This window comes from Lutjanus erythropterus, chromosome 7 (genome assembly GCF_056507025.1).
Source record: "Lutjanus erythropterus isolate fLutEry1 chromosome 7, fLutEry1.hap2, whole genome shotgun sequence".
Lineage (NCBI taxonomy): Eukaryota > Metazoa > Chordata > Actinopteri > Lutjaniformes > Lutjanidae > Lutjanus > Lutjanus erythropterus.
In genome coordinates this window covers 42,025,066-42,037,644 of record NC_139323.1, presented here as the reverse complement: position 1 = coordinate 42,037,644, position 12,579 = coordinate 42,025,066, and the positions used below count along the sequence as shown (strand labels likewise).

The 12,579-nt window shown below is 42.1% G+C and overlaps 1 protein-coding gene across 1 annotated transcript in view; it reads right to left on the bottom strand.

Moving 5' to 3' along the window:
• patj (PATJ crumbs cell polarity complex component) overlaps positions 1-12,579 on the bottom strand; it is a 146,381-nt gene that overhangs the window by 80,689 nt on the left and 53,113 nt on the right. The window contains exons 19-24 of the mRNA XM_084723836.1: positions 11,146-11,355; positions 10,969-11,043; positions 2,940-3,278; positions 2,696-2,801; positions 843-906; positions 1-9 (exon numbers count right to left, since the gene is read on the bottom strand). The exon at positions 1-9 is cut by the window's left edge and continues 72 nt beyond it. Coding sequence (XP_084579962.1) covers positions 1-9; positions 843-906; positions 2,696-2,801; positions 2,940-3,278; positions 10,969-11,043; positions 11,146-11,355 — 803 coding nt within the window. The remainder of the gene's footprint in view (positions 10-842; positions 907-2,695; positions 2,802-2,939; positions 3,279-10,968; positions 11,044-11,145; positions 11,356-12,579) is intronic.

The window sequence follows — 12,579 nt, the reverse complement described above, 5'->3', positions numbered from 1 at the left end:
CTGACAGACCTGCACAGAGAGAAGGATCGAGGATGTTTCACTCATCAGAACAAAACAAAATACATATATAAAGATGGACGACATGACGGCTCTCCAAAAACGAGTCCACAACATTTCGGTCGCCCCCTGGTGGTTGGCTGCAGTATAGGTCATAAACCCCGCCACCTCCATGTTAGCAGAAGGGAAATGGGGCAAACTAAAGACATCAAATAAACATAAACATCAAATAAATGTGTCCAAAAGATGGTTTCTGTTATTTAACGTTCACAAAACGTCCACAAAATGATGCACAACAACTACAGAATACTGGCACGAGACAACAAAACAAAATTATGCAAAAAACAAAACAGGTTTGTGTTTTTAGTGTCTAAAAGCCTTAAAATGAAAGCTAACAGATAAAGTTTTGTTACAACTGGGACAGACTACTTTGCCAGAACACTGCACATTACTGCAGCTCCTGTCATCTCTCTGTGCTCTCGGTGGCTCGGTTCACGTGCCTTATCTTCCTCTGCACAGAGGATTGTGGGTCAGAACCGCATTCTGCAGAATGCAAAATGAAACTACATACAGAAGAACATCTTGGTATTTTGGTGTTTAATCAACAGTAAGGTAGTGAGGGTACTGGAGCACACTCACACAGTTTTAACTGCTGCAGGAGTCACTGTGATACTATGACAAATGTAACCAGAAGAGGGCGACACAGGACTGTGAAATGACCAGGAACAGAGGAGGAGACGGAGGAGGAAGAGCTGACACAGGAGAAAATAAAGAGGAGGAGGAGACAAGAGAAGGTGAAGGAGGAAAAGTAAGACGAAGACTGAGGAGATAAAAATGATACTGACTCTGTGTCAGTGTCTGTCAGAGTGAGTTCAGAGTCTGCTTCACTGTCTCTGGAGTCTGGGATACCTGCACAAACACACACAAACACACACACACACAAACACACACACACACACACACACACAAACACAAACACACACAGACACACACACAAACACACACACACAAACACACATACAAACACACACACACACACACAAACACAAACACACATACAAACACACACACACACATACAAACACACACACACACACAAACACGCACAAACACACACACACACACACACACACACACACACACACACACACACACAAACACAAACACACATACAAACACACACACACACACAAACACAAACACACATACAAACACACACACACACATACAAACACACACACACACATACAAACACACACACACACACACACACACACACAAACACGCACAAACACACACACACACACACACACACACACACAAACACAAACACACACACAAACACAAACACACACACAAACACAAACACACACACAAACACACACACACACACACACACACACACACACAAACACAAACACACACACAAACACACACACACACACACACACACACACACACAAACACAAACACACACACACACACACACACACACACACACACACACACACACACAAACACACACAATAAGTTAGTAAAGTTTATCTGCAGGATGTCAAACACAGTCTCACATGTAGCTTCAGTCTGTGTCTCTTCACTGTTATTTTGAAACATCCTGATGAATCAGTGTTTGTTCTCATCATCTCATTTATAAAACAAGACACCAGGAGTTTCATGGTGACAGATTCATGAAATTATTACCTCCAATTCTTCGTTTTTCTCTCATCACATCAAAATTAAAACCCTTTAACACTCTGAAGAGACAAAATCATTTTTCTGTGATCAGGAAATTAATTATTTTGTTGTTATCTGTTATTCTGACATCTTCAAATATTTGTTGAGATAAAAAATATCACTGTTACGCTGACGAAGGAGGACTTTCTGACTCAAACTTTCTAACAGCTGTAAAGTTGCAGCCTGGACTCCACCCTCCTCTTCACTTAGAACAATTTTTAAAACAATATTTTTGTAGTTGATTTTGGTGTGGAAGGCCTGTAAGTCAAAAACTCTAACCTTTGGTTTCTCTGATAGTTAAAAATATAGTTTACAACCTCGGACCACTCTGATTAAATCTAACTATATGCAAAAAATCTTTGCATTTTATCTAACCTTGATTTTAAATTTGATTAACAAACACAGCTGATAAATCAACTTTTTACCATCTTAGAGTTTTAAAGAAGGTCAGCTGTAAGTTTTCTTTTAGAGATTTTGACACAATAATCATTTATGCATTTATTTCTTGTCTGCTCAGTTTATTACAACACGCTACATTTCAAAGTCAGTCACGCCTTCAGCTGCTGCAAAATGTAGCCTCATGTCTGCTGACAGAATCTAGAGAATATTTGGATTTTAATCTTTGGACTGGTTACCATTAAAATTAAGATTTTTTTTATTTTTTATTTAATGGTGGAAAGAGGAAAGCAGTTGCAGAAAAGCACGGTTACAGAGCTTTTGACCACATCTCATGGTTTTCTTCAGTGAAACTTGTGACCTGAACACAGGACTTTAGTTGCTGAGGAAGACTGAGGAATATGATCAAAAGTTCTGGGAATAGTAAGGTTCTGAATCTGTTTCAAGTTTGTTTTTGTGTTTAGTTTTGCAGGTATGTTATTTATTTTAAAACAGTAACCTTCAAACTTTTCTCTCTTTGAAAAAACTTTGGTTTTTAAAAGGAGCTGATAAAGATTCAGATTCTCACCCAGAGCCACGTTTCCTGCAGACATGATGCTTTCATGGTCTGATCTCTGCAGGTCGTCCTCCTCCTCTCTGTCTCTGAGCTCCTCCTGCTTCTCTCTCCTCCACGTCTGAGAGGAGAAAACAGTCAAACGAGAACCGGGTATTAAAAAAACGTCACATTAAATGAAGAGACAGACGTGTAAATACTGGAACATATATTCAGGATGTAGTATAATGTGGTAAATCTGTCCGCTCCGCCTCCTCACCTCCTCTGCTCCTCTGGCCCGGCTGAGGGAGTTGAGCTTCCACTCCTCCCACGATGGAGGAGGTTTCCTGGGGAGGGAGCTCGTGCTCTCCTCCACTTTCTCCTGCGTCTTCACCACCTCCTCCTCCTCCTCCTCCTCCTCCTGCTCCTTCTCCTCCTCCTTCTCCTCCTCGTCCACAGCCATCTCCCTGCCCTCCTCCACAGACAGGAGGTTGGAGGTCAGAGAGAAGGAGGTGTAGCGAGGCAGACCTCCATCCAGGATCAGCTCCGGCTCCTCCTCCTCCTCCTCCTCCTCTTCTTGTTGGAGGTCTTCTGGCAGGATGGAGCCGTCACCGAAACCCTGACACACAATGTGAATCAACAGCGAGAAGGTCAAAGGTCACAGCAGCAAGAAGATGAAGATGATGATGAAGGAACACAAGTCAGAGTTGACCTGAAGGACAAAATGCTCTTTAAAGTACAACCAAGTTTAGAATAAAGTTTCTTATAATAAAATGTAATAAGTAAGAAGCAGCACAGAGTGTGAATCATCTCAGCGTGTTTACAGTGGCTCTGCTCTTATGACTCTTCAAATACTTTGTTAAACCAGATGGGAGCAAATAAATGTACAAGATTACAAACTATACATTTATTAAAATATGATGAGTTCAGGTGTCACACTGTGGGTCAGTAAATACTAACATCTAACATCATTGTGTGAAAAAGTCATCGTCCTCTTTATGCTTGTGCTCAGAAGTTTTCTTCCTCTTTGGGTTTGTGTGTGAAAGCTGTCGTTTTGGGATTTTGTATTAACGTCACCGTCATCAGGTTGGTGCATGAAAGTCTTCGTCTTCTCCAGGTTTTGTGTAAAAGTCACTGACCTCTTCAGGTCTGTGCCTCTCAGTCATCTGATTCCTCTACCTCAGTTTTCTGTGTCAAAGTCGTCTTCTTCGGGTTTGTAGGTGGAAGTCTTCATCTTCTGGTTCATGCATGAATGTAAACTACAACCTGTTCTTCTTCTTCTTCGTCTTCCTCTTCCTCTTCTTCTTCTTCTTAATACTTTAAATAAAATGTGAAAACTACCAGGAGCATTACTTTGATGCTGAGCCACAGGAGATTTAAGAACAAAATCAAGGGAAAAGTCAAAAATATAAAAAAATTAAGTCCATTCTGTCATTCATCAGTCCAGTGGATCAGTGCCCTTTATATTTTTCAGACACCTGATTAGCAGGTAAAAAAATCAGTCAGTAAATCAAAGTACAAGATCCAGAAGCTTCGAGGTTTCTGCCTTCAGTGAAGAAACTAAAGTGTAAAACCGCAGCTCACACTAAATCTAAAACTTGACTTACTTTGAACATTAGCCTTCATCTCTGAACACATAAAGGTTTTCTCCAACTCCCCAAAGAGCCTTCCTCAGCAGATACTGAGGGGATATCCTGTTCTTAACATTACGATGCAGACATTAGCCCGCGCTGGGAAATATTAATGACAACACTTAGGCTAATTTCCATCGACGAAGCCTCATCGTCAAGGACTCTGTTCCTCTTCTTTTAATTTGGGCCCGGGAAGCCGGCCCATCACGGCCATATAATGGAGGTGAGGAGCAGACGGCGGCAGCAGCAGAGAGCTCATAACGCTAACAGGATGTTCTGCAGACTGATGTGTATTGGCCGTGACTGCCTGGCCTCATATTCATAAGATTTAAAGACGTTGTCATTTAATATCTCTGCCATTAGGCGATGAGGACAGTAGAGATGACGAGTCGGTCCGTTCAGAGTCTCGGTGAGGCAGCGGGCTGCAGAGCGGCACAGCGGGCAGCGTGCTGCTTCAGCTGTGGGTTTGAACTCTCAAACTGTGCTGGCTGCAGGGCTGAAGGATGATCAGAGCAAACAGACCGCTAGGTGGTGTGATCTGGACTGGTCTTACTGCACAAAACACTGATAAAAGATCAGCTGTTAAACCTCCAGTCAGGATTTCAGAACTTTTAATCTGGATCAGAATTATCCAGATTTCACAATCCCTTTTTTGTTATCTGATCACACTGATGTTGAAGGTTTTGTCCTGTTTTGTCAGAGAATACCTCAAGATTAGATTTGCAGATGTTGGATCGGTCTCATTAACACAGATGTGAAGATGTTGGGAAAAGCATTACTATTACTAATTAAACGTCTTTCTGAAAACTAACATAACTGTTAATACTGTTAAATAATACTTCAGTAGAGCGTCTCTCATTGGCCGTTCAGCTGGTCAGTCCTGTTGCAGTGCAGCCAGTCGGAGATCAGAGTCTCTATCATTTATCAAATTATTATCAAACAGGATACCAGCCCCTCTGCACAACAAGACATCAGTATCCACCCAGCTCACACCTACAAGGTCTGCCTGAAACCTGGACGTCATGACTGATGACCAGCCAGCCTTCAAGGTCCACGTGGCCTCGATCGCTCGGTCCTACTGCTTTTCCCTGTACAACATCAGGAAGATCAGACCCGACCTATCTGAGCACGCAGCACAACTCCTGGTTCAGGGTCTTGTAATGTCACACACTGGCTGAACTCCCTGACCCACTGGGATCAGGATGATCCTGATTTCTAGCACCAAAACTATCGATGTGCCAGACCAGTAAAACCAGTGTATAATAGTTCTCCCTCATTCCCACCACTGAGGGGCCCCTGAGGACCTCGACCTCAACTGGAGCTGCAGATCAGACTGTGGTTGTACTGAACAGCTTCAGGTGTGAATGTGATCAGAGCGTTTCTGTTTCACTCTCAGTGAACTCTCTCTGAATAAATAAAAGTAAAAACAAACAAAAACCTATAGACGGCAGCACAGAGGAACCTTGTGAAAACAGTCGCAATTAAAGAACCTTTCAGTTTTTCCATATTCGTACCTTTCTATTATTGTCCCTCTTTGTATTTTTACAGTGGTTTTTTATGGTTTTACGATACTTTTTAAATGTTTAAAAAATAAATTTGGAAAAGCTCTTTTTGTTCATTTTCAGTCCAGCAGCTCTGACTGATGTTAAAGAACTTTTCATGGATCGGACTTTAAATATCAGCTGTTTTATCCACATGTCCTCGTCTGTTGAATGTTTAAAGGAGAAATGACTGACACAATATAACTGTTTAAAAAGTGTGTAACAATCACTACAATAAACAAGAAAAGGAGGTGAAGTGAGCTCTGTGGTACAGTAAAACATGTCAGTGAGTTGATGGTTGAAGTTCCTGTTTGCTGACTGTGACGCTTGTTGTTTTTTCTCTTGTGTTTGGTGTTTTAATCGGTTTACGGAGCGACTGCCGCCGCCGCCGCAGCAGCTCTTTATCTGTACGCAGCACATCAGAATAATGTGATGGCAGCCTGTAACTACAGCAGCTCGTTCCTGCAGCGTCTTCTACATATGACCTCTAAAAGTTAACGAGGTGTGGATGTGTAACGGGGGTCTCTCTCTGGTCAGCGGGTTGGCGTGACAGAGAACGATCCGGCGGTGAAGTGACAGCGCCGACCCGGCTGTCTTTATGGAAACCCATCAGAGACCTGTGGGCTGTGAAAAACCCTCTTCAGCCAAATGGGCTGCATATAAAACAGGAAATAAAACAGCAGCAGCAGCAGCAGCAGAGGACGGCCACCACAAGTACAGAACGAGAACAGGAGAACACAGGAGAACACAGGGAGAGAACACAGGGAGAACACAGGAGAGAACACAGGAGAGAACACAGGGAGAGAACACAGGAGAGAACAAAGGACAACACAGGAGAGAACACAGGAGAGAACACAGGGAGAGAACACAGGGAGAACACAGGAGAGAACACGGGGAGAGAACACAGGAAGAGAACACAGGGAGAACACAGGAGAGAACACAGAACAACACAGGAGAGAACACAGGGAGAACACAGGAGAACACAGGAGAGAACACAGGACAACACAGGAAGAACACAGGAGAAAACAGGAAGAACACAGGAGAGAACACAGGGAGAACACAGGGAGAACAAAGGAGAACACAGGGAGAACACACAGGAACACAGGAGAGAACACAGAGGAGTACAGCAGACCACATCCTTTGGACGTTGACATCAGAAGCTCAGGTGCAATGCATCCTGGTACCTGTAGGCCCTGCTGCACGGCTCAGCCAGCAGGAGAACCATCTCTGTCCACACTAACACTGACTGGACATCATGTCCATGAAAAGTGATGAACTTTCCCTTTAAGTTCAGGCAGTTAAAGGTTTGCAGATCAGTATCTTGTGCCAGATAATAATTTCTACACACAAGTTACTAGAACAAATTATGTTGCACACAAACTAGAAATGCTGCACTTCCTATTTACTGTGTTATCTTGTTTGCACAAAATCCACAACTGTGTGCACAAGATATTAGATCTGAATCTGTATACATGATAACTTGTACACACACATTATCATCCTGTGTGCACAAGATAAGATGTCAGTACAACAATAAAGACAAAGTGCAAAACATTTCTGTGCACAAGATTTAAAAGAATAAAAACTCCAAACTGATGGTTTCACTTTTACAGACGATAAACTGAAGAGACGTCTGATTTATTGAATTGTCCTCTACTCAACAGTACTGCAGTAGTACTCAGTGTGAGTACTGCAGTACTGAGTGTATTCTGCTGCTGGAGGACCAAAGTGTCCTCAGCGTACCCCCCCACCCCCCACCCCACCCCCTCCACCCCCCGACTCACTTAAGAGAGAGATGCTGCTGGTTGAGCTGATGGAGCACTTTATACCATCCAGCCATCCCGCTGAGTCAGCAGCTTCACAGAGACAGAGAGGAGGGAGAGGAGAGATTAAGGAGAGGGTGAAAGAAGGTGAAAGAGAGGAGAGGAGGAGGAGATGAAAGAGGAGAGGGGAAGAGGAGAGACGTGAGGAAGGAGGTGTAAGAGGAGAGGAGGGATGGAGGAAGAGGGGAGAAAAGACGACGGAGAGAGATGAGATGAAAAAAACAAAAAAACAAAAAAAAAACACGACTTCCCGAGGAGAAATGTGTCCACGACAACCCAGAGACTGATTTATCACCAGGACAGAGACGGAGCCTCTGTCCCTCCTGTCCGTCTGTTAGCAAGAAATCACAAAAACTCCTCGACAGATTTCATGTTCAGTTCAGATACAGAGACAAAACAGAACTGATCAGTTTCCTGGGCTGGAAGAAAGACCATGTGGCCGTTTACAAGGCAAATAAGAATATAAACTTACTACATTTTAACACAAATATCTGTACTTTCTTCTCTTACTTTAGTTTAAATTGAAGATGAAAAAGAAGACGAAAAAAGACAAGATGAAAAACGACATAAAAGACATAAGATGATGCAACAAGATATAACAGGATGAAAATGATGGAAAAAATGTAGGACACTTCACTGTAACAAGACACGCCGATGAAACAACACATGACAAGACCTAAATGACATTTATGTCATTTAGGTCTTGTCATGTGACGTGACAACACAAAAATCAAGTAAAAGACGGGCTGTGGAGCTCTTACATGGGAACAGTTGGCAGGTTGCCACTGAGAACCATTCTGAGAAACTGGCAACAGATTCTTGGCCTTTGGTTGCCAGCAGCTGCTTTTTAACATGTATAACTGTGCACCCCAAAATAAATGATCATTTATTATCTGTTGCATTTGAGATCTTTTATTAAATTATTTAATTTTGAAAGACTTTTTTGAGCATTTTTCCTTTATTTGACAGTGACAGCTGAATATATGACAGGAAAGTTTAGTATATATATAGAGAGAGGTGCTGACACGCAGCAGACAGGCTGCAGGTGAGAGTTGAACCGGCGGCGCTGCAGAGGACTGACAGCATCAGTACATGAACTGCAGGGTCGCTTCCATTAGAGAAGCAGAAACAGACGACACTACATGTGTGCTGGTGTCTGATGAACGGTTGACACCCTGGAAACTAGTTTTGAAAAGTTAGTCATGAGCCCTGCATTGCACACGTTCCCTTTAGTTCAGAACAGTAAAGTGCACTGATTTATTGTTTACTTACTACCAAACGTTAGAGAACAGCTCACACATGACCTGCAATTATCTGCACACTGTGTTTCATATCAGTGTTTGTCTTCCACTTGTCCTCAGTCTTTGTGTCGTCTTGTTTTACAGCAGCGTCTGAACTCTACACCGCTCCTGTCAGGCTCCACACATTTACTTACATTTATTTATTCCTCCATTTATTTTTCTTTATAGTCAGAAGCCTCGGCAGAGTCCAGAGTTATAAAACAAACGGAAGTGAAATGAGTTAAGAGGGACGAGATAAAGACAGACAGAGAGATTTAACTGTGGAGGTGAAGATGAAGAGAGATGGAGGGACGAGGCAGCGAGGAGGAGAACAGAGGGAGAGGAGACGGATGAATGATGTGAAAGCGGAGAAAATCTTAATGGTCCAATTAGTCTGGAGTGACTTGATTAAAGAGAGAGAGAAGAAACCGCTGTCTCTGGTGTCCAATATGACTGTTATAAAACCCAAAATCACAAATCACTAATTTGCCTTAAAGGACTTTACAATCTGTGCAGCTTAAGACACGACACGTCTGTCCTCAGACCGTCCACTCAGAGAAAAAAGACGGTTCCAGCTGATGAAGACTTGTAGATCTTTCCCGAGTTTCTGACTTGGAATTGTGACTCACATGACTATTCCACTGCACTTTTCCATGCTGGAGGTCGTTTTCTTTACAACAGACTGCAGCATTAGCTTGGTCACTGGATGTGGACATCAGAAGTACTGACTGACAGGCACATGAAAAGTGATGAACTTTCCCTTTAAGACAGTTAAGTTACGACACGTCTGTCCTGACCGTCGATTCAGAGAAAAGAGCTCGTTTAAGTCACTGATGAAGACTCTGACAGCTGTCAGAAAAAATCATCTGTTTAATTCTTTTTTAACACTGGCCCAACTGACCCTTCGCTAAGCCCCGCCCTCCTTAGTTACTGTTGCTAAGCCTGTCAAGCTTTCCATTCTCGCACTGCATTTATGCAGTTTACAGTGAAAGTGTAGCTGGCTAATGTAAGCTAATGCTAATGCTAACTCGACTTGAGTCGTCTGAGAAGTCTCCAGCTGATGTGCTGCGTACATGATGTAACATTAATGCTAACAGACTGAAGCTAAAGCTAGCTTACATGTCAGCTAACATTGGTCAGATGGTGAAATACAGCAGGTATATCTACATGATAGATGACAGAAATACACTCATTAACGTGGGAAAAGGAAAAGCAGGGACTCGATTAGTGCAGCGGACCTTGAGACTGGTCACCCAGCCAGACCAGCTGGACCACGATCACCACAGGAAGAGAGCCGGGATAAGAGCTAAGCTAACCCGACTTAGACCTGCGACAGCGAGCCAGAGAGAGACGCATCATCATCGAGCCACTCTGATTCTTCATCATTCTCCTCCTCAAACCCCCACAGAACAAACGCAGATGCAGTGGATCTAACAAGTTTGACTGGAGGTAACGTTAAAGCTAGCATTAATTAGCCAGACATGCTAACGTTGGTAAGTTTAATACGTTCATCACACCTGTGCTCTTGTGTTTCACGTTTTTGAGAGACGACAGAAAAGACGCCACCGTCCAGACTCATGAAACAGAGTATCGCTCGTCTCAGAGTCTCCTGCACACCTTCAACATGGAGAGGGATGGAAAGACTGACAGGCTTAGTTACGGTTGCTAAGCTATGATTGGACAGTTGCTGTCTGGAGGTGGGGCTTGGTGGAGGGTCGATTGGACGAGCGAGTTTCAAGATTTCCTGATTTCCCCGAGGTTGATAATAAAATTTACTGATGAGACATGCACACTTCATGGATCTAAATATTTAGACTTGCAAACATTTATTGTTCCACATGAGAGTTCAAAATCTGCCACAAAAAGTTGGAAGAAGACGACTGTCTGAAATATCACTGTGTGTGAAGCTTTAAGATTTAATATCTGCCGTGAACTTTTTTCTAACATTTAAAAACATCTGCAGATCAATCAAAAATGAAAAGGAAGTTTCAAACGATATATTTGGTCATAAAACAGTATGACTGTGTGTGTTACCTTTGGTACAGGTAGCTGTGTGTTGCTGAGGGACACCTGGCTGCTGTCCTCTGTCCTCTTCTCTGGTCCGTCCCCCTGCACACACACACAGTTCAGATCACCACACGATCCTTCACTCAGAGAGAAACCGTCCTGCGCGTCAGTAGAAACTGGGTGTTTGGAGAACTTGATATTTACCACCAGAGGTTTGCGGATGCCGAGGCGGACAACGCCGGGCGGGACGGACTTCAGGACTTCTACCGCCTCGGCCAGGGTCAGCAGGTCAACCTGTGTCTGGTTCACCGACACCAGCTGGTCTCCAGGAAGTAAACCGCCGTGATGCTCCGCTGAACCACCGGGAACCAGAGAGCGAATCACCATCACACAGCGACCAGGATCCAGAGGGTCCTGAAGAGACAGAGAGATAAAAAAAAAAAACACCTTTAACACGTGACATTCAGCGGGATTTTGTCCAAACAGGACTTCCATTAGAACAAAAAAACTTGTAAAAGGAAATCTTATATATATATATATATATATATATATATATATAATTAAATTCTCTCTTTTCCCTGAAGACTTTCGTTTTGGCATCCATAGTGAACTTCGGCTAAATATTTTTACAGTTGGAAAAAAAATAGCTGTAAAAACTCAAAATTTCAAGCCCAATTCAAACTTTTATGTATTGAAATACACTTTAAAAAGTTTTGCCGACCTTTAATCTTTAGTTGAGATGATTTACTTTTCCTCTTTAGATAAACTTGAAACTTTTAGTCTTAGAAATTAAAAACCTTAGCTGAGAACCTAACTTATTATTTTGGTGCTTGAAGATTAAATGGTTTTAACTGAAAATATTACAGTTTTAACCTTCATTCACTTTCACTTCAATGCATTTACTCTGTCAATTTTTTAATACAATTTCTGATCAAGATTTAAGTTTATCTCAAGAAGAAAAGTAAATTATCTCAACAAAAGATCAGTAGTTGGTAAAACTTTTTCAAAGCTTAAGTCTGACTTGAGCTCAAAAATCTTTGACGTTTTTCTCAGACCTACAACAATTAAAATTATAATATTAATTTCCATATGATTTTTTGTCACAGGGAGCCACTGGAGAGGAGCTAAAGAGCCACATGTGTTAGAGCCACTGCTTTATATCACTGGAGTGACAAGAGGAGGGACGACCTGCTGCTAAAATGACCATAACCCCCCCGCCTGACATCTATGACAAGACACGTTAAAGAAGCTTAAAATGAGTTCAAATAAGACAGACTTATTCCTATAAGTTCCTACTTTGGGCTAAAAATGTGATTAAAATGAGTATTTGTTGCTTTTAAGTTATTTCAATCATCCTCCTCTCCATGTGGACACAACACTGATGACAGTCGTGTCTCATTTAGTGCCAAGTTGTAAATAGTTCTTCTCTACTATTATTATTTCCAGACAAAGCAGCTTTATAACTTGAATGTGCAGAATTATAAATAAATATGTTGTTCAAAAAAAGAAATGCCTTAATGTCCTGGACAAATAGGAGAAATTCTATCTGTTTATTGAATGTAAAACAATTGGTAAACAGGTTGTAATTCATAATGTTCTAAAAAATAATATTAAATTAAATAAAGTAGGTTACATTCA